A 23,664-nucleotide genomic window follows, 5' to 3' on the forward strand; every position below is an offset into this window, starting at 1 on the left:
CTCTTCTCCTCTGAGACTCAAAGTACACGTTAGATCATTTCACTGTCTTTTATGCTCTGTATCTCTTATGCTTTGTTTTGCTATATAACAAGTTACCTCAAAACTCAGTGGCTTGCTTAGGACACCAACCATTTTATTTGCTCATGATGCTGTGCTCATCTGGGCAGTTCTTCTGGTCTTGCTATAGTCATTCATGTGCATATCATCATCTGGTGGCTCGAGTGGGGCTGAATGGTCTCATGCAAATGTCTGCTGACTTGTGTTGACTGTTGGCCAGTAGGTCTACAGAGCCTTGACTGGAACAGCTCATCTCTATTGCATGTGGCCTCCATCCTCCAGCAGGCTAGACCAGGCTTCTTCAATGCAGTGTTCCAAGAAGAGGGTGAGGGCAGAAGCTGCAAGGCTTCACAAGCACTAGCCTCTAGAACTTACACAATACCACTTTGGCCACATTCTAATGGTCTAAGCAAGCCACAAGGCCAGCTAAGATTCAAGGGGTGAGAAAAGAGATGCCACCTCTTAATGGGAGGAAGGTAAAGTCACATTGCAAAGGGATATACATTCAAGAACAGGAGAGGTTATTGCGGCCATCGCTGCAAACAATCTACTATGGTCCGCCCTCTGGCCACAATAATTCATATACCTCCCACATGCAAAATAGACTCACCCCCTCCCAAGACCCCCAAAGTCATCCAATCATGGCATCAGGCTTGAGGTCCATTTTCTCATAAGTCATGTCCACAAGCAAAAGAGACTCCTTGGGTGCAGCTCCTCAGGTGCTCTTTATCCAAAGATCTGGGAACTAAAAAGACAAGTTATCTGCCCCCAACACCCCCAACATTTAATGATGAGATGGGGAGAGAATAACTGTAAAAGATACTCCTATTCAAAGAAGAAAGGACAGGAGGTACATAGCAGTCACTGGTCCACAACAATTCTGAAATCCAGACGGGCAGATGTTGTGAGGTTCCCTTACTCCAGGGGCATGGAATTTTTGTTGTTGTTTGCTGTTTTTTACTACGGTCTTGTTCTGCTCCCTGTGAGTGGTTTCCTAATCCATGGGTCCCCTCTGCTCTTAGCTGCCCTCTGGGCTCCTGGCTCCACAATCTGAAAAATCTTTTTATTATTAGAAATTACTAATGTTTACAGCTGAACAATTTTTCCAGTCTGCTTCCTATTCATAGAAAATCAAAGTCTCAGAGGCCTCTTTGAAGTCTGAACTGTCTCTGTCCCTTTAGTCCCTTTGGTGCATTTATCAACAGAAGTCTCTCAAAAACTTTGTGGTTTTCCTATGAATCATATTGGAAATTCACTACTTGCGCCAAAAACATATCCATAACTTTTCTGCACAGACCTCTCTGTACCTCGGGTTTGTCAGGCTGCTGTGGGACAACATCTTTAAAATTCTTAGAAGCCCTTTTTTTCTAGCTGAGAGAGTAATCTACCAGGTACTGTCTTAAGTATTTCTGAGGTCTTAAAGGATCTTCCAGGCACTCTTGATTTGGTCTGTACTCTGAAGTCATTTTTTACTTTGAAAATCTTTTGCCAGCTGGAGAGATTGGGAATGAGAAACAGTTCTATTTTCAAACTCAACAAGTTTGAAACACCTTCTTTAGTTCGTCCCTCTTTATAGTTCCTTAGCAAAAGCAACCAAAAGCATTCAACAGATACTGTTAACACTTTATCTAAAAAGATCTCCTTAACTAGGTCTACAAGTTCACTAAATACAGTCTCTACCTTCCAAGTTACCTCAGGTAATTGTTCCATCATTACAGAACATGGGTTACCTTTTCCCTCACTGCCTTTCCATCCCACACTAAAAGTTTGTTCACCATTCTTCCAGCCTTCATTAACAACCACCTTACCATTTTTCCAGCCTCCACCTATGAGCCAGTCTCAAAGCCAATGCCACATATTTTACTTTTTTGTTAGGGCAGTATTACACCTTTAGGTATCAATTTCTGGGTCAGTTATTCATTGATGCCTAACAAACCACCAAAAATTTAGTGACTTAGGACTCTGACCTTTTTCTTTTTTTTTTTAATTTGCTCACAGAAATTTGAGCTGGGCTCAGTTGGGCAGTTTTTCTGCTGATCTTGGCTTGGAGCCACTCATGTAGTTAGTCATCTGGCAACTTGACTGGGGTTGGATGGTCTAACGTGGCCTCACTTACATGTCTCAAAGGTGCTGGTGACTGTCAGGCCTAGGAAGTCTCAGTTGGGATAACTCATCTTTGCTTTGTGTGGCCTCTCTTTTCCAGAAGGCTAAACTGGGCTTTTAACAAGGCAAGTCTAAGGCTCATTCCAAAAGAGCAAAAGGGCAGAAACTACAAGACCACTTGCAGTTTAGGCTTTGGAACTTGCACACCATTTCTACCACATTCTATTGGTCAACCCAAGTCACAAGGCCAACCAAAATTCAAAGGATGGGAAAAAAAGACTCTATTTCTTGATGGGAAGAAGGCAAAATCATACTATAAAAAGGTGTGTAGGGCTTCCCTGGTGGCACAGTGGTTGAGAGTCCACCTGCCGAGGCAGAGGACACGGGTTCGTGCCCTGGTCTGGGAGGATCCCACATGCCGCGGAGCGGCTGGGCCCGTGGGCCATGGCCATTGAGCCTGTGCGTCCGGAGCCTGTGCTCCGCAACAGGAGAGGCCACAACAGTGAGAGACCCGCGTACCGCAAAAAAAAAAAAAAAAAAGGTATGTATATAGGGGATGGGAGGAGTTAACATGGTCATCTTTGCAAATACTCTCTCACATGCTCTTTTCTGTATTTTTCATCCTTTTTGTCTCTTCATGCTTCAGTCTGAATTTTCTTCTGACCTATCATCCAGTCACTAGTTCTCTCTTCAACTGCATCTAATATGCCATTAAACTCCTCTATTGACTTAATTTTAGTTATTGCATTTTCAGTTCTAGAATTTTCATTTGCTACTTCTTTATGGTTTCCAGTTGTCTGCCCAAATTCTCAATCTTATCTTTAATTTCCTTGAATACATTAAATATAGTTACTTTAAAGTCCTTGCCTGATGGATCCATTATCTAAACCCTCTGTGGGTCTGTTTCTATTGGCTTTTATTTTTCTTGATTTTCAATCACATAATTTGATACGCTTGCTTATTTTTTAAATTTATTTTATTGAAGTATAGTTGATTTACAATGTTGTGATGCCTGCTTATTTTTAATTGGCTGCTTGAAACTGCATTTGAAACATTAATAGAAATAATTTGAGGTTCTGGATGTTACCTTTCTCTAGAGAGAATTTATATTTGCTTCCTGCTGGTAGCTAGGGACGCTAGTAACCCTAGAACACCATGCTAGAATCAAGAGTTAAGCATTTTGAAGCTGAGATTTAGTCCCTTTGAGAACTGGTCTATTTCTAGTTCATTCTTACTCCTTCAAGATCCCAACCTAAAATGTGGGAGGTTTCCCAGGGAACCCTCCTCAGCAAACCCTACAGTCTAAGTTTTGTCCTTTTAGTCTTAGAAGACTGTTGAAAAATCTAATCAGCTTTTCAACTGCTTCTTCTCAAACTAAAGGATATCTCTAGGGAAAAAACGGCCTCAAACATGAGACCTCTCTGGGTTTCATTCTTCTCCTATATCTTAGCCCCCAAATTCTTCATTGCCTTGAAAGATCTCTAGTGCCTTAAAACAGATTTTTTTTTTTTTTTTAAATTTGGCCACCTTTTCTAGTTTGCTCTCAGTGGGAGGACTGATTTGAGTTACTTAATTAATCATTATTGGAACTTAAGGACTTTTACATAAAACTTCCTAATCTTAGTATTCTAGATATTTCAACTACTTGATTCCACAGTAATAAGTAATTTTGAATTATCTAAAGGAGTTAACATTTTAAAAAATTAACATGAGGCATGACCTGCTTATGAAATTAGAATTATTATAGAAGGAATATAAAGTAAATGACAGGTAATATTCAAATACTGACACTCAAAATAGGATAATGCAGCAAAACAATACGTTTATCACCTTCTTTGTCTAGTATATCAAATCATGGAAGACCCAGCTCACAGAGTTTTTCTCTTTAGCTCATGACAATGAAGCAAAAAGTTTGGTGCTGAATGGTTTTAAAAAAAAAAAAAAAGGGCAAATAATATGCAGCTAGGGGTACTAGTAAAAGATGGTACAAAGTAAAAGATGCTGGGAAAAATAAGAAAAAGTGGGAAGCTAGGAAAGTGAAAAGGCCAGAAGGTGTCCCAATTTTCCTTTTTCTGGGTATTGGTAGGAGAAAAAAAGAAGTGAGTCAAGTATGTAATGGTAACTCTGAGGGCAGGAAAAAGAGACTCCTGTCTTCGGATTCTTTCTCTAAGATTCTGAAAAGAAATCATTTCTTTGGCCTCCACGACCAACTTGTAGTATGGCCACATCCTTGGCTGCAAATCAGAGGATTAGGCAAAGAGAAAGCCTAGGTTTAGCTTTCCTGAGCCACCCTCCGTTCTCATAGAACATGTGCCTGCCACAGGGTCCCTGTGCCAGGGTGTGGTGACCATGCAGTACAGGACAGAACACATGACAGAAACTCAGGAGTCTGCAGCCAATTTGAACTGAAGTGAGGTGAAGTCAATCAAAGAGCTTGAGTGAGGCCAGACCAAGAGCATCCAGATCAGGAATTAACCGTGTCACATACATTGTCTAACGTGCCAGCAGAAGAGGGACACAAAAATGCAGAAAGGTACTGACTCTTGCTTGTTACTATGAGTTCCTATGAGCCACACAAACCATATGCAGAAGAGCTATCTGAGAAACTGAGCAATTTTATATAAGACAGAATAACTCTACTGCTTGTATTACGTAAATGAATAAAACCTTAAATTGAACTGGACATTTTATTAATTCTTTTCCCCTGCTAATAAGCAGGTAGAGGCTAGAAAGAAAGACAAGATTAGCTGTAGACAAAAAAATCTAAATATTTTCTGGACATCCAAATTACATGCATCTCTGATATACACGTTAGTTCCAATAAATAACGACAGCTTGTACTCTACCTGTCTGAAGAGGTTAGGGAAGTCATCTTCATTGTTGACTTTTCTGATCCCCTTCCCTCCTCCTCCTTCCGAGGCCTTGATCATTACTGGATATCCAACTTCCTCCGCTGCCTTCAAGAAGAAAGAGAAAAATGGAAGTGAGAATGGTATTAGTAGGGAAGGAGAAAACTGGCATTTTCTCCCTTTAAAAATGCTGTCATTTGGTAGGTCTATATATAGCAAAATAGAAAGATCCTGAAGATATACTATTAGGTGGGAAAAAAAAGTACCTGAGTAATATTTGTACTATTGGGTTGAACAAGAAGAAATTGCATTTTTTTGGTAGGTAAAAAAATGGTTGAATATTGGCAATTTTGTATGTTTCAATCTAGGATAATCCCATATAGATCAAAAACAAAGTAAAACTATATGTATAATTACGTATGCATTCACACACTTACCTATGTAAGTATAAAAAAACAAGTCTAGAAAATCCACCAGCAGTGATTTATAAAAGGAAGATGAGTAGATATAAACTTTCACTTTTTACTGTATATATTTCTGTATTACTAGAATTTCTCATAAGATGCAGGAATTTGTCTATTACGCATAATTTTTATTTTATTTTATTTTATTTTCAAGTTACCAGAGTATACACTTTCTGTCTTTATTCCATAATTTTTATTTAAAAAAAAGACAAAAAGACACACACAGTTCACTTATTATAAGCTGATGGCCTCAGCACAGCTTCTGACCCTCCGACAACATATAAGACTCAACAAATCAGGAATCTCACATATCCAGAAATTTTTCTCACTCAACTTTTTGATAAAGATAAAAATAGCAAGATACAAAAATATTAATGAAAGTAGTCAGAAAACTAATTTTCAACACATGCTCTAAATGTGCTTTTCACATTTACAGTATTTTATAATGATCAGGTGACGATCCCAAAACTTTTTGAATATTCAATTATATATCCATTAAGTAAAGACCCAGTTAAATCAAGATATACCTATTTACTAGACTACTATGCAATTATTAAAGGAATGAGGTAGCCTTTACATGCAGCGATATGGAAGATGTCCGTATTATAGTTAAGGCAAAAAGTAAATTGGGGAAAAGTTAACCAAAAGTTTAAAATAACTGAGTCATTCCTTTGTCAAAACATTCCAATCTTTCATGGTTTACGTTGTAACAATATCTAAAAAACGTGTCACCAGAAAAAGACCATTTCACATTTTAATTTTTGTCAGTAGATTACGCATGAAAATCCTTCACTCACAGTCCCATCTCTTCTCAACTCTCTTAACTATTCACTTCTATGCTTATAAACAAAATTAGCATGATGAACTCAATCACTGGGTGATAAATGAAGAAACAGCCACAGTTGTGAGAAAGACTTAAAAAAAAATAGGGGGGGCTTCCCTGGTGGCACAATGGTTAAGAATCTGCCTGCCAATGCAGGGGACACAGGTTCGAGCCCTGGTCTGGGAAGATTCCACATGCCACAGAACAACTCAGCCCGTGTGCCACAACTACTGAGCCTGCACTCTAGAGCCCGCGAGCCACAACTACTGAGCCCGTGTGCCACAACTACTGAAGCCCATGCACCTAGAGCCCGGGCTCCGCAACAAGAGAAGATACCGCAGTGAGAAGCCCATGCACCACAACGAAGAGTGGACCCCGCTCGCTACAACTAGAGAAAGCCCGTGAGCAGCAACGAAGACAAAACGCAGCCAAAAAACAATAATAATAAATACATAGCCCACATGATATAAGAAAAAGGCAGGCCTTTTAAAAATATATAAAAGCTCTAGGCACAGGTCATCCATTTAAAATATTTTAGAAGAATTTTAATGCCACGAGGAAAATGCTTATGTATAGGTAGAAAAAAACCTAGGATTACAAAAACAATGTATATAGTAAGACCCTAATTTTACAATTATCATAATAATTATAGTTATGGGAATCTACTAATAAAGATTATCATTATATGAATCAAAAAAGGCTGGAAGAAAATATATGAATATGTTAACAAGACTTATCTTTGGATGCTGGGCTTATGGGTTTTATCATCTCTTTTCTTACTTTCCAAATTTTCTACCAGAAAATTTTGTTTATAACCAGGAAAAAAAGGAATTTTAACTGATAAGCAAAATAGCTAATTTCCTACAAAGGGCTTCTACTCGTTTGCAAATTATATCAAATAAAACATAGCATTAGCAATTCAATTAGAAATATTAATTCTTCTTATTAAGGAGATTACACGATGCTTAACTTGAAATGCAAACAACAGAGCAAAATTAGTTGAGCATTCAGTGTTCCTCCTGAATTTATAACATACAAGTCAAACAAGAGTAGTGTGTTTTTCTAAAATATAGTCTCTTTCATTATCTCCTTGGAGGCATAGCTGACACTTCCAACTAATTAAAAAGTGAAAGGGGAACAAACTGGAGAGAACTATGAAGAAAGAAAAAGTAATGTTAGAGAGCCGACCTCCTTTTGCTTGGGTTCATGTTTCTACATGGACAGACAATAATTAGAGTAATAGTTTCAGCCTCTATCAGCTCCCTCCCTCACTCCTCCTCAAGGGAAAAAGAATGAATTCTGTGATTGGTCAGTTTGGAAGGAGAAACTGAGCATGTATAGCTCAGCCTTTTCCCCTTTGGGATCAGCCCATACACAGAACATATGCTCTTTGCCAGCTCTCAGTCATACAATAAACTGAATGGCAAAAGCTCTGCCTCTGTGGTTATTCACACCACCAGTAACCAGTGAGCGAGCCTGCTTAACTGACATTCAGTTTACGAATCTGACTGTTGCTACACACTTAAACCGTTTTCACCATCATCTCTATTCATAATAAAGCTGACATTTTGATCCCTCTCTGCCCGGCTTCTTGGTTCTGAACTCAAGTAGGGCAAAAAGTGTTGTTTGCCCCCAACTCCCCCTGCATGCACACAAATACTAACAGGTGGTAGAGAATAGAATCAGAACCTCCTTAAAGCTCTGATTTAACCACCTAAGAAATGTTCTGTCCAGGTGAACGGCTTGCTTCAAAACAAATTTAAATTATTTTTGTGAAACGTAGGTCACTTCCTCATTCTATAAACTATACCTCCTGGTCTTACAACCCTAATGCCATCATGGGTGTATATCATGAACCAGGCTCCAAATTCCTGTATTTGGGACTGTAAGTGGTCCGTTGAAAAACATCACTCCCTAGAGTTAGTAACTTACCTTCAGCCCGTCATCCACATCCTTCACACAACCTTTTTCATATAGTTCCTGAGGAACATTTAAAATACGTTTTGAAAAATCATTTTCGTGCCAGTCCACACAAAGACCTGCAATAGATAACAGTGACTTAAAAGCAGCTACAAAAGCTTCTGTTTTTGTCAGTTTTCTGCTTATACCTTCTTTACTTCCCCCCACTGTTTCTTTGGCAGTGCCACATGGCTTGCAGGATCTTAAGTTTCCCAACCAGAGATTAAACGCAGGCCCATGGCAGTGAACGTGCCGAATCCTAACCACTGGACCACCAGTACCTTCTTTAAAATGCTTTCATATTTATCCAAAATTGAGGGTAGATGGGAGAAAGAAGGATACCATAAAACCCTGATCAGTCCTTGGAGTTAGCAGGATTTATCTATAGCAACACCTGGCCACTTGGGTTCTGTTGCTGGAGAAAGCCAAGAGAGCTAACAAGTAGCAATTTAAAAAAATGCAAGGACATACAAGACAAAACAAACGAACAAAAAAGCACGTCAGACTTCTCACATAAACTCAGCAGGCAAAATATCTTCGATGTGTATGTTCAGGGCTGCTTCAGGGCCAGAGGTCTGAGAAATAATTCAATCTTTATGAGCTCTTGGAAATGAAAATGGCGGTTTTATTGGCCTCAGCAGAGTCATGATTCCATACTCCCTGAATGTCCCTGTACTCAGCCACAAAGGGAATGGTATAGCCTTTCCACTCAAACAAGAACAAATTCAATGTTTTATTTTAAACTGTTTGACCCAGCCGGTCTGGAGAGGATATTGCAATCCCCCTGGAGAGCCAGAGTAACAAGAGTTCACATCTGTTCTGACTCAAGACAATGGTAGTTCCTATTCGGAAGAGGTTTTAGTGTATGTTTGCTCTCTGTGCTTCAGTATCAAAAAACAGAAGTTCATATTGTTATCAGCTATAATAATTCACAACGCACTCTTCAAGGGATTCGTCAAGAATAAATCATTTTTACAAAAAATTCATCCTTCTGCATGTCTAAAAGAAAGGTTGATTATGGACCTCATTTTTCTGCATCAAGGGCAAATGAGAGGTTGAATGGTATTAAACAAGCAAAACAAATCATCAATAGACTGTGGGCTCAAATCAAGAAAACACTGGCAAAAAAGAATAGAGGGACTTTTCTGGTGGCACAATGATTAAGAATCCGCCTGCCAATGCAAGGGACACAGGTTCGATCTCTGGTCCGGGAAAATCCCACATGCCGCAGAACAACTAAGCCCGTGAGCCACAGCTACTGAGCTCATGTACCACAACTACTGAAGCCCGCGCGCCTAGAGACTGTGTTCCACAGCAGGAGAAGCCACCGCGATGAGAAGCCTGCACACCGCAACGGAGAGTAACCCCGCACTCGCCGCAACTAGAGAAAGCCCGTGTGCAGCAATGAAGACCCAACGCAGCCAAAAATAAATAAATAAAATAAATAAATGTATTAAAAAAAGAACAGATACATGTATATGCATAACTGAATCACTTTGCTGTACACCTGAAACTAACACAACATTTTAATCAACTATACTCCAATATAAAATTTTTAAAATAAAGATTAAATAAACAGAAAGAGACAGAAAGGAAGGAAGGAAGGAAGGAAGAAAGAAAGAAAGAAGGAAGAAGGAAGGAAGGAAGGGAGGGAGGGAGAGAGAGAGAAAGAGACAAAGGGAGAAAGGGAGAAAGGAAGAAAGGAAGGAAGGAAGGAAGGAAGGAAGGAAGGAAGGAAGGAAGAAAGAAAGAAAGAGAAAGAATGAATACTGGCAGGCAAGCATCTGAGTAGGTGGGTTTTAGTTTTTTCTTAGTGATTCCAGTCACCTCCCAGGCAGGTTCAAAGGCCTATTCCATCTAAGAAGTCCATCTCTGAGGAAGATTCTAGCCTACCCAGAGTAGATCTGAATCCACAGAACCAGATGAGTTTTCTCAGAGTTTCTCCAAATTAAGTCCCAAGATCATTTACATTACAATTTAGCATCTACATACCTGGTACAAAATTTACATTCTTAAGACAAGATAAAATCACAGGTACAACAATTAAGCCAGGAGATACAAGATACCATTAATTAATGTGTATTCTATTTCTGTCAAATATCCAACACATTTTAAAGCAGGCTTAAGCCCCAAGGCCACAGTCCCAAATATTCTACCGAGCTTTTCTACACTTCAAGATACAAACAAATAATTTCTTACCACTGCCACTCCATGGAAGAGTTGGGATACCTGCAGTTTGAGCCACTATGGAAGATGCAATCTTATCCCCCAAAGCCCACATGGCCTGGCTTGGAGGACCTGAAAACAAGACAAGGAAAGAACCCTGACTGTAACATTTTCGCCTCGTTTCTGTCACATGTATTTTGTCTTCCATATAATTATTTTTGTATTTGTCTTGTATCCCCTACAGCACATATCATCAACATCAGAAACTTGATTATGGGGACTACTATGGTTTGGCTCATCTTTGTACCCTTCATAGAACCTAATGTGGTAAATTTTTGCATTCAGGGAGAATTCAATATATATAAATATATGCTGAATTAAATTCCTGACAAATGTAACTCTGATTTTATCATCTGTCATGATCCAACTTTACCATATTAACAAAGTCTTTCTTTTTTTTTTTTTTAACCAATATCCTGAAGTAAGGACAATAAAGTTTTGGTGTTCAAGTTTAAAATATTATACTCTCCTTGGTCTTATGGAAACCCAAACGGAAGATTTACCTTTAATAGGCTTTACAAAGCATAATCATCATTGCAGAGATAGAGACACTTTGAGCCATATAACCTCAAATTTTCTCTCCGTATAGGATAGCAGAAAAGTCAGAAGAAATAGCTTTCTTATAGGAATATAATCTATATGCTTAAATGTGAAAGAAATGATTCATATTTAAGGGCACACTGCCAGCGTATCCTAAGTATTCAATTATCTTTTCTATATAAAAATAGGTCATTTCTCCACATGTTTTCTTAACGTTAATGGCCAAGTTTTTAAAGGCCAGTGTTCTGGAAATCAGAGCCTCCTCCATATCTCATAGAAAAGAATCTGGGGACAAAAAACACAATCAAGATGTGGGCTTCCCTGGTGGGGCAGTGGTTGAGAGTCCGCCTGCTGATGCAGGGGACACGGGTTCGTGCCCCGGTCCGGGAAGATCCCACATGCCGCGGAGCAGCTGGGCCCGTGAGCCATGGCCGCTGAGCCTGAGCATCCGGAGTCTGTGCTCCGCAACGGGAAAGGCCACAACAGTGAGAGGCCCGCGTATCACACACACACACAAAAAAGATGCAAGATGTAAGAAATGATGAAGGGTTAAAAAAAAAAAAAAAAAAGAAAAAGAAATGAAGAAAAGGGTTACTCGGAGAGCTGCTGACTGATAAAAAACGAAGAGCCCAGTGCCAAAATGACAGAGAGGAACAGAAAGGCAGGAACAGTATGTCAGAAAGGCTTACCCATGAAGGCGATGCCATTTTTCAAAAGAAGTTCTGGGAGCTTAGGATTCTCAGAAGCATGACCCCAGCCAGCCCAAACTGCCTACAAGGGAACACAATATGATTCATTCTTAAAATTCATACTAAAAAGAACATGATAAACTGTATTACTTTCTACCAAGACTGGCCCTGCTCCATGAGGTACAATAGCTCCATGGCAGCCTAATGCCTAATTCAGCTTCTATGCCTGATTCTTGGCAAACTTTTCACAGAACAACAATAAGCAGTCCATTGTGGTAAAACCTCTGAAGAGGTCAAAAACAGGTTGAAACTGATATTAAGAACCAGCTAGTATTGTTGCTCTTTAGGAAACTCAGTTCATAGCCTTTCAACTAGACTCTATAGAGCCTCTTGTAGAAATGTTGGTTTTCTTCCACAGATTGAATTACTTTGGCCACCCAACTCCACCTTTATATCTACTGGCTATACTGCCATACAAATCCCGAGTTTTTTTCTCTTTGGGCTTTAAGACACTTACCCTAAACTCCTTAACACAATGTGATAGGGAAGAAACAACCTCCTTCTACTCTACCATATTCTGGACTAAAAGTATTCCACTGGAAACAGGCAACTTTTACTTACTAGGAGGTTTGAAGGTGAAATGGATAGAATAATCTCTGAAAGACCCTTACAAACCTCTTGTTTGGATTACATTTACTTTATGTTGGCTCATTCCATTCTTTCCATCTTTCCTTTCCCTGTCTGTTATATCCCATATAAAGGCTTTTACCAACGTTCAACAAAGATGCTTTATGTAAAATTAAAAGTTCTTCACTGGCTATCCCCTTGTGCCCAACTGTAAAACGGCTGAATTTGGCAAAGGAAACTCTTCTCAATACCCTGTAATGGCCTCTGTGGGAAAAGAATCTAAAAAAGAGTGGATAGATGTTTATGTATAACTGATTCACTTTGCTGTACAACAGAAATACAACATTGCAAATCAACTATACTCCCAGAAAAATTTTTTTTTAAAGAAAGGCTGAATTTGGATTTCGAGGAGACGCTGGCCTCTCTTACTTGTACTGGGATCCTTTTAGCAATGTCAAGAATTAATTCCACATTTGCATAGTTGTTGTTGTTTGGTCCTCCTGGCACTGGCACATAATGATCTGCCATCTTAATGTATTCTGAAAACACAAGCAAATTAACAGAGAACACATGCTTTATTTTCAGAAACGTAACAGCAGAGCAAAAACTGTGTAAAGGACAGGTACCATCATACGTAACCACAGGACAAACTGTATTAATGGGGTAATTCCCAGAACCATTTATCTGGAGGCTCTTTGTTAAGTCACAGTACTAAAAATGGTAATCTCATAGTTAGGAGCTCTTATACTACTAAAACAGCAGGTCTCAAACTTTTCACCATGTGACCTTTTCAAAGGGTTTTTATGATCCCTATATCAAGGATGATGTATCTGTCACTTAAGAGGCCCATTATTATATTCTGAGAAAAAGCTCAGTGACACCTTTTATCTTTAACTTGAACTATATTCTGAGAAAGCCCTTTTCCTGGTGTAAAGCTGGGACAGAATGGGGAAACAGGGTAGAGTCTGGAGGGTCTGTAGACTGGCTAAACAGGAAAGGTTAGTTATAGGAGTCTATCAAGTGCTTGAAAAACCTTTACCTGGATGGAAAGATATTTTAAAAAGATAACTTCTTTTCCCTCCTTACTTTTTTTTTTTTTTTGGCTCAGTATCCCCTTTCAAATCTGTCACCTGATGTTTCTCTTTTCCTTTTCTGGCAGTAACTGTGGCAGAGCAGCTACAATGTGCAGGGACTGTACTAAGCACTTTATATATATTATTTCATTTCATCCTCAAGAATCATATATAACATGTATTATTAGCAACCACTTACAGGGAATTATGGCTTGGAGCAGTTAAATAACTTTCTCAAGGTCCATCTCCACCATATTTATTATGTTTCTTATCTTGTGCTCTTAATTTTTAAAGGTTTTAAGTCCTTCTTTAAAAATTCCACTCAGAGTAAGATATGAGGCCCTAACAGTTTGTTCAGAATAAAAACAGGTGTATCATTCTCTCTGATTATGAGGGAAAGCGTGCTGATTATTTAAAAATTTAGAAACTATATCAGGATGTGCTGTTATTTAAAAGTCAAAACCACCCATTGTCTCACGACTCAGAGATAATCAGTTCATGCTTTGATATACTAGAAACCATAAACTGCTAACCAATTTAATATATTGTGGATATCTTCCCATACTAACCAAACCACTTCAGACTCTCACTTGCAATGGGGGTGCCAAATTGCCTATACTCTCACCTATACTGGGTATTATCAATTTGAAATTTTGCCAGTCCTATAAATTTTTAAAAATCGCAATCTATTATTGTTTTGGTTTGCATTTCTTTGATTATCATTGGAATTGAATCTCTTTTCATGTGTTTATTGTTCCTTTTAAATTCTTCTTTTATGGACTATCTATTCATGTTCTCTGTTCATTTTCTTTTGAAGGGTGTCTTGTGCTCATATTACAGGTAGAAACTCTTTGCTGTTCACATGTTTTTCTAGGTTATCGCTTGTCTTTAACTACCACTCATGGAGGTAACCAGATGGCTGTTTTGGTATATGTCATTACACCTTTTTTTTTTTCTCTGACTCTACACAATGTACTTTCTTTCTATTATTATATCATGCTATCAGTCTCCTTACAGCCAACTTTTTTCTAAGCAATTGTGATGGACAGACCCATGATCCCAAGTCTCCAGGTATTCATATCTTAAGTTATCCCCTCTCCTTGGGCGTGGGCACAATCTATGACTTGCTTTTAGCCAAGAGAATATGGCAAAGATGAGGAGATGTCACTTCCAAACTAACACTGGGTAAGAATGTAGCCAATCTTACTGGGACACTTTCCCTTGATGGCTTTGAAGAAGTAGGCAGTCATTTTGGGGTGGTCCACGTGACAAGGAGCCAAGAGCAGTCTCTAGCCAACAACCAGCAACACAATCAGGTCCTCAGTCCAAACAGAAAACTGAATGGTGTCAACAACCATGTTAGTCTGAAAACACATCCATCCCAAGTCAAGCCTCAGATGAGACTGCAGCCCCAGCTGAATGCTGATGGCAACCTTGTGATAACCTGAAGCAGAAGACCCAGCTACAGAAACTGTGAGGTAATAAATGTCCATTGTTTTAAGTTGTTAAATTTGTGGTAATACTGTCACACAGTAATAGATAAACAGTGTAACAATTTGTCAGAATGCACTCAGACCAATAAATGTTATCCCACAAAATTTTTTTTATGTTTTTATTGATTTTTTTAACATCTTTATTAGAGTATAATTGCTTTACAATGGTGTGTTAGTTTCTGCTTTATAACAAAGTGAATAAGTTATACATATACATATGTCCCCATATCTCTTCCCTCTTGTATCTCCCTCCCTCCCACCCTCCCTATCCCACCCCTCTAGGTGATCACAAAGCAGCGAGCTGACTTCCCTGTGCTATGCGGCTGCTTCTCACTAGCTATTTTAAGTTTGGTAGTGTATATATGTCGATGCCACTCTCTCACTTTGTCCCAGCTTACCCTACCCCTCCCAGTATCCTCAAGTACATTCTCTAGTAGGTCTGCATCTTTATTCCCGTCTTGCCCCTAGGTTCTTCATGACCATTTTTTTTTATTCCATATATATGTGTTTGCATATGGTTTTTGCTTTTTCTCTTTGTGACTTACTTCACCCTGTATGACAGACTCTAGGTCCATCCACCTCACTACAAATAACTCAATTTTGATTCTTTTTATGGCTGAGTAATATTCCACTGTATATATGTGCCACATCTTCTTTATCCATTCATCTGTTGATGGACACTTAGGTTGCTTCCATGTCCTGCTTATTGTAAATAGAGCTGCAATGAACATTTTGGTACATGACTCTTTTTGAATTATGGTTTTCTCAGGGTACATGCCCAGTAGTGGGGTTGCTGGGTCTTATGATAGTTCTATTTTTAGTTGTTTTTGTGTGTGTGTGTGTGGTACACGGGCCTCTCACTGTTGTAGCCTCTCCCGTTGCGGAGCACAGGCTCCGGAAGCGCAGTCTCAGCGGCCATGGCTCACGGGCCCAGCCACTCCACAGCATGTGGGATCTTCCCGGACCGGGGCACAAACCCGTGTCCCCTGCATCGGCAGGTGGACTCTCAACCACTGCGCCACCAGGAAAGCCCCTATTTTTAGTTTTTTAAGGAACCTCCATACTGTTCTCCATAGTGGCTGTCTCAAGTTACATTCCCACCAAGAGTGCAAGAGGGTTCCCTTTTCTCCACACCCTCTCCAGGATTTATTGTTTGTACATTTTTTGATGACAGCCATTCTGATCGGTATGAGATGATATCTCATTGTAGTTTTTTTTTTTTTTTTTTTTTTTTTTGCAGTACGTGGGCCTCTCACTGTTGTGGCCTCTCCCGTTGCAGAGCACAGGCTCCGGATGTGCAGGCTCAGCAGCCATGGCTCACTGGCCCAGCCGCTCCACAGCATGTGGGATCTTCCCGGACTGGGGCACGAACTTGTGTCCCCTGCATCGGCAGGCAGACTCTCAACCACTGCGCCACCAGGGAAGCCCTCATTGTAGTTTTGATTTGCATTTCTCTAATGATTAATGATGTTGAGCATTCTTTTTTTTTTTTTTTTTTTGCGGTACGCGGGCCTCTCACTGCTGTGGCCTCTCCCGTTGCGGAGCACAGGCTCCGGATGCGCAGGCTCAGTGGCCATGGCTCACGGGCCCAGCCACTCCGCAGCATGTGGGATCTTCCTGGACCGGGGCATGAACCCGCGTCCCCTGCATCGGCAGGCGGACTCTCAACCACTGCGCCACCAGGGAAGCCCTTGAGCATTCTTTCATGTGTTTTTTGGCAATCTGTATATCTTCTTTGGAGAAATGTCTTTTTAGGTCTTCTGCCCATTTCTGGATTGGGTTGTCTGTTTTTCTGATATTGAGCTGCATGAGCTGCTTGTAAATTTTGGAGATTAATCCTTTGTCATTTGCAAATATTTTCTCCCATTCTGAGGTTTGTCTTTTCGTCTTGTTTATGGTTTCCTTTGCTGTGCAAAAGCTTTGAAGTTTCGTTAGGTCCCATTTGTTTATTTTTGTTTTTATTTCCATTTCTCTAGGAGCTGGGTCAAAAAGGATCTTGCTGTGATTTATGTCATAGAGTGTTCTGCCTATGTTTTCCTCTAAGAGTTTGATAGTGTCTGGCCTTACATTTAGGTCTTTAATCCATTTTGAGTTTATTTTTGTGTATGGTGTTAGGGCATATTCTAATTTAATTTTTTTACATGTAGCTGTCCAGTTTTCCCAGCACCACTTATTGAAGAGGCTGTCTTTTCTCCACTGTATATTCTTGCCTCCTTAACAAAGGTAAGGTGACCATATGTGCATGGGTTTATCTCTGGGCTTTCTATCCTGTTCCATTGATCTACATTTCTGTTTTTGTGCCAGTACCATACTGTCTTGATTACTGTATCTTTGTAGTATAGTCTGAAGTCCAGGAGCCTGATTCCTCCAGCTCCCTTTTCTTTCTCAAAGTTGCTTTGGCTATTTGGGGTCTTTTGTGTTTCCATACAAATTGTGAAATATTTTGTTCTAGTTCTGTGAAAAATGCCAGTGGTAGTTTGATATGGAGTGAATCTGTAGATTGCTTTGGGTAGTATAGTCATTTTCACAATGTTGATTCTTCCAATCCAAGAACATGGTATATCTCTCCATCTGTTTGTATCATCTTTAATTTTTTCATCAGTGTCTTATAGTTTTCTGCATACAGGTCTTTCATCTCCTTAGGTAGGTTTATTCCTAGTTATTTTATTCTTTTTCTTGCAATGGTAAATGGGAGTGTTTCCTTAATTTCTTTTTCCCATATTTCATCATTAGTGTATAGGAATGCAAGAGATTTCTGTGCATTAATTTTGGTTCCTGCTATTTTACCAAATTCATTGATTAGCTCTAGTAGTTTTCTGGTAGAGTCTTTAGCATTCTCTATGTATAGTATAATGTCATCTGCAAACAGTGACAACTTTACTTCTTCTTTTCTGATTTGGATTCCTTTTATTTCTTTTTCTTCTCTGATTGCTGTGGCTAAAATTTCCAAAACTATGTTGAATAATAGTGGTGAGAGTGGGCAACCTTGTCTTGTTCCTGATCTTAGTGGATATGGTTTCAGTTTTTCACCATTGAGAATGATGTTGGCTGTGGGTTTGTCATATATGGCCTTTATTACGTTGAGGTAAGTTCTCTCTATGCCTACTTTCTGGAGAGTTTTTAATCACAAATCGGTGTTAAATTTTGTTGAAAGCTTTTTCTGCATCTATAGAGATGATCATAGAGGCCGGCATGACGTTGAAGTAGCCTGAGGCGCACCGTGTGTTCTCCTGGGGAAGTTGTCCCTGGATCACGGGACCCTGGCAGTGGCGGGCTGCACAGGCTCCCAGGAGAGGAGGTGTGGATAGTGACCTGTGCTTGCACACAGGCTTCTTGGTGGCGGCAGCAGCAGCCTTAGCGTCTCATGCCCGTCTCTAGGGTCCGCGATGTTAGCCGCGGCTCGCGCCCGTCTCTGGAGCTCCTTTAAGCAGTGCTCTGAATCCCCTCTCCTCGCACTCCAGGAAACAAAGAGGGAAGAAAAAGTCTCTTGCCTCTTTGGCAGTTCCTTTTCCTGGACTCCCTCCCGGCTAGCTGTGGTGCACTAACCCCTTCAGGCTGTGTTCACGCCGACAGTCCTCTCCCTGGGATCTGGAAGCCCAAGCCTCAGCTCCCAGCCCCGCCCGCCCCGGCGGGTGGGCAGACAAGCCTCTCCGGCTGGTGAGTGCCACTCGGCACCGATCCTCTGTGCAGGAATCTCTCCACTGTGCCCTCCGCACCCCTGTTGCTGTGCTCTCCTCCGTGGCTCCGAAGCTTCCCCCCTCCGCCACCCGCAGTCTCTGCCCGCAAAGGGGCTTCCTAGTGTGTGGAAACCTTTCCTGCTTCACAGCTCCCTCCCACTGGTGCAGGTCCCATCCCTATCCTTTTGTCTCTGTTTATTCTTTTTTCTTTTACCCTACCCAGGTACGTGGGGAGTTTCTTGCCTTCTGGGAGGTCTGAGGTCTTCTGCCAGCGTTCAGTAGGTGTTCTGTAGGGGTTGTTCCATATGTAGATGTATTTCTGATGTATTTGTGGAGAGGAAGGTGATCTCCACATCTTACTCTTCCACCATCTTGAAGCTCCTCTCCACAAAATATTTTTTAATGGATGCATGGTATTTCATAGAATTGGTGCAACAGATTTTACGTAACTAATCACTAATGGTGGGCACAAGTTATTCCTCATTTCTTGTTATTTTAAATAACAGTGCAATGAATATCCCTGTATGAACGTATTTGCCCCATTACTGATTTTTGTTCCTCAGAATAAACCCCAGGACATAGACTTTCTTAGTCAAAAGATATGAGTACTTTTGTCCACTGGTGCTCATGATCCCATCCCCTTCCATCTCCTCTAGCTCTCTTGTGTACTCCTACCCCCCGGCCCCCACCCCTGCCCTTGGCTCCTTCCTCTCAGAAACATTTCTAAGTCTCTTCCATTCTGAAAAATAAAAATTATCTCTTGACCCCAAATTTCTCTTTAGTTACTGCCTTTCCTTTTTCCCTTCTCATCCAAAATTCTCAAAAAACTTGTCCACATTGGCTGTCTCCATGTCTCATCCCATTCATTCCTTATCTTCCTGTATTAGTCTGCATACTCACATTGTTCCACCAAAACTATTTCTGCAAAGGTTACCAATGATTAGCTAATCGCCAGACAGATTTTGATTCCTATTTTATTGGACTACTGACACCTTTGAGCCTTCCTTATTGAAGTTCTCTTTTCTCATTGCTTTTCTCTTCTGTTTCTCTGACCATTTCTTCTCAACACTGTTTATGGGCCTATCTTCCTGAGTCTATCCCTAAATTTTGTCCTTCTATAAAATTTCATCCTTAACTCTCTTCTCTTCATTTTCTATCTGATCTTTCAGGAGGTAGTGTTAACTATCACATATTTGCTGATAATGTACACTCTTAATCTCTAGTTCTCATTATTTCTAAGTTCTAGAAGGATATATTCAATTTTTTGTAGGACTTCTAGAATCTCCTTGTATCACATGTACTCCAAACCTGTCTCCCCACCAAAAAAAACCCCCACCTTGCTCTTATTACTATATTATCTATTATTTTGCCTTTGTTGATGGTGCTAACATGAAAAACAAGACCATCCTTGACAAATACTAGATCATGTCTTGTACTCTAACAAGACACTTGCAGTTTCCAGAAACCACTGTGTCACACCTTCAAACATTTGCATATATGTTCTTTCTGCCTGTAATACCTTTGTCTTCCCCCTAATTGCTTCACTAACTCTTACTCATTCTTGGCTAGGTAAAACCCATTTCAGAAAGCTCTCTTAACCCTGTTAACCCCTCTTAACCCTTAACCCAAGAGCAGGGGCCAGAGTTACGATGGCTCATCTCTGTGTTCCACAGTACCCTGTGCATATTTCTATTATAGCACTTACCTCATTGTATTGAAATTATTTGTTTCCTAGAGCAAGATCATATCTTATTAAACTGTGGGTCTCCATGTTCATTGAGTGAATGAATAAATGAATTAATAGGAGCACCAAGGAGAAACAAGGAAAAAGAAATCATGCAAGGTACTTTACATTTATTATACACAATTTCATCATTACAACTATCCAGTAAAATAGACATGATTTTCCTTTCACATATACGAAACTGCAGCTGAGGGGTGTTGAAGGGTCAATCTAAATGATTTCATATAACATCTATTTTCCAATAAATTGGTGCCTTCTTCATTTCTAAAGATAATAACCCTTACTCCTTAGGAATAGTCTTAATATCATTGTCTCAATATAGAGAGTACATATAAAGACCAAAATAGCTTTAAAAAGACAGCCCTTTAAAGAGCTAATGTTGGACTTCCCTGGTGGTGCAATGGTTAAGAATCCGCCTGCCAATACAGGGGACATGGGTTCGAGCCCTGGTCCGGGAAGATCCCACATGCCATGGAGCAAATAAGCCCATGTGCCACGACTACTGAGCCTGCGCTCTAGAGCTTGCGAGCCACAACTACTGAGCCCGCATGCCACAATTACTGAGCCCGCGTGCCACAACTACTGAAGCCCACACGCCTAGAGCCTGTGCTCCACAACAAGAGAAGCCACCGCAATGAGAAGCACACGCACCGCAATGAAGAGTAGCCCCTGCTCGCTGCAACTAGAGAAAGCCCGCATGCAGCAACGAAGACCCAATGCAGCCAAAAATAAATAAATAAATTTTAAAAAATAAAATAAAATAAAGAGCTAATGTTATCTGTGGGTACTCTGTCTTAGAGATTATACTTTAGTGATAAAAAGTATAAAGAGGAAGGACTAGCCACGACCTCTCAGCTACACCAATAGTCTTTATCTGCCTCTCTCAGATGGAAAACCATCTAAGCAGAGAGAATATGCCAAAGAGCCTGCAGAGTGAAACCTGTTTGGGTCCCAAGAGGTCTCCCCCTCCCAGGAGGAGGGGAAAAAACAATCTTAACCTTAAAATGCTCTAAAATTCAATGTAACTCATAAGGTAAATAGCATTTCCTTCCAAACGTTTCTACTGACACATGCTAAAGAATGTGGCTTAGCAAATAACACTGAAAACCCATATCGACACTTTGGTTAAATTTCTACCTATTTTTACTTAGAACACAGGCGTCTACGTTGAGGTTAAATATAATACAATCCTGTCTATGCCTACTATTGACACTTTTTAAAAGAGAAATCCTTGGCTTTGGGAATCCCCCTGAGTTAACATTCTTCTCCTTAAAGGCTGTGCCATTCAATGTTTTATGCTTGAGGATGATGCTTTCTTAATGTTCATAACTTACCTGCATTGGCTTTCAGGTCTTCAGGTGTGACCATGACAACAAATCGAATTGCACGTTCATTTCGAAACATCTCATAAGACCACCGGCGGATAGACCGCATGCATTTCACTGCTGCAATGCCATTGTTGGCAATGAGAACCTGGTAGAGTGGGAACATGGGAATTGGAGAGAGGTAGAATAGACAGGCAAAGACAGAGGAAAAGAGATGAAATCACTTGTGTGGATCTTCCTCTGAAAAGCCAGAGTTTCAACTAGGAATTTGGATTGTTGGTCTAGGCATTTAGGAACCAACTCCCACATGATCAAGGGATATTTTAAGATGTTAGCTAAGCAAATACTTCAATATGTGCCAGCTAAAACTTACTCCTTTCTAACTTCATTTCTTGAAGGGGAAAATCAGTTACTCAAATCTTATGAGTTTGTGAATTATTCTACCATACCTACTTTTAGGGAATAGAAGAAACAAACGTCAGGAGGAAGATGGATATAAATAAGGCTGGAGGAAGATTCAACAGTGCAGTGTCATGCACTATTCTCTGTTGTAGTGAAACAAGGCAGAGTCCTGAACATGTATAAGAACGCCTAAACTAACCACCACCTCTCTCCAAAATGCTGAATCCAAACGCCTTAGAATTATACAGACCGCCCCAGAAAGAACGGTCACAAGAAAAAGCGCAGAAGGATCAATGATCCTGAGACTTCTCTGTTAAACAAACCTTTCACCTCCTTGCCTGTCTTGCAATCATCACCCTGAGGATAACATAGGTTGGGAGACATGTAATCTCTACTCACTGGAAGACTAACAGGAGTGCACCGCTAAAGCAACATTTTTAGCACAGAGAATATAGGTCCCCATCCTTTAATCTTTTAATCACTGCAAGCTATTTCAACCAAGTCATTCTCTCAGCTCCCATATGGTTTAGATAAAAGTGACACAGATTAACTCACAACATTTCAAAACACCTGTAATCTCTTTAAGTATTTCATGTGGTATATTCCCTCTAAACATCTCAAATTCCTGGCGGAACCCAGTAGGTTACACTGTATCAAACTTGTTGAAGCCTTCTGTTCTGAAACTCTGTCCATTCCCTTAGTTCTAAACCCAGTGTTATGACATGTTACCTCCTCACCACCACCCCACAAGCTAATCAATTTCTCATACCCTCTCAGATCAGTGCAACTCAACCCCATAAAAACAGCAAGATCTTTCTAAAAGCGCTTTATGGGTGCTGCCTCATCTTCTTACTTAGTTATGACTAAATTGCCAGTGGTAAATACATATTACAGAAAATAGTGAAATTATTTAATAGGATGCTAGGGAGGCAGAAAGGATAATTCTGCAGTCTCAGAAATTCAATTTAAATATCGGTTTTGAGCAAATCTAGACAACAAATCTAGGCATTAAATCTCATGTGCTTTTGAAAAAATAATTTAGCAGGTTATAACTTACCTTCTCAATCACTTTATTCCCACCAAAACGAGTAACAAATTCTGCTGGAGAAGCTACAGTGAAATCTCGCTGTGAGTCTATTTTCTTTCGGTCTCGACCTTGCTTTACTAGGTGCAAACCAGACATGCTCGACCTGTAAAAATAGAGAAATCATGAAAGTCTACAGATAAGATTTCTTCACATCATCTATCTCCCCTGGAGACCTACTTTTCACTATCGGACTTATAAGAGCACTTCCAATTGCACCCTTGTGAAGACTGCATGGTGGCAGACAACATAGTTTTTATAGAGAAGAGAGAAAAGAAAATGATCTTTGCTTGTGGAAATTCAAGAAAAAAAATAAGTGTTCCTGAATAATAAAAGACAATATTAAGATTTACCAACAGATGCCATCATAAAGAGATAGGCAAAGAACAGACTAAAATGAGATGGTATAAATAACAGACTCAGAGTGACTGTTAAAACTTAAAAACACAACCCACAACAGTTAGCAAACCTGTTTCTGGATTATGATTCTGACACGCAGATGACCTTCACCTCTGTATCTCTAACCTCC

General features: G+C 40.0%; 1 protein-coding gene across 1 annotated transcript in view; it reads right to left on the reverse strand.

Moving 5' to 3' along the window:
* Positions 1-23,664, reverse strand: part of ACACA (acetyl-CoA carboxylase alpha) — a 272,579-nt gene that overhangs the window by 160,335 nt on the left and 88,580 nt on the right. The window contains 7 exon segments of the mRNA XM_079904143.1: positions 5,007-5,117; positions 8,229-8,335; positions 10,455-10,553; positions 11,711-11,792; positions 12,767-12,876; positions 21,659-21,797; positions 23,109-23,241. Of these exon segments, the coding sequence (XP_079760269.1) occupies positions 5,007-5,117; positions 8,229-8,335; positions 10,455-10,553; positions 11,711-11,792; positions 12,767-12,876; positions 21,659-21,797; positions 23,109-23,241 (781 nt within the window).

This window comes from Stenella coeruleoalba (genome assembly GCF_951394435.1).
Source record: "Stenella coeruleoalba genome assembly, chromosome: 19".
NCBI lineage: Eukaryota > Metazoa > Chordata > Mammalia > Artiodactyla > Delphinidae > Stenella > Stenella coeruleoalba.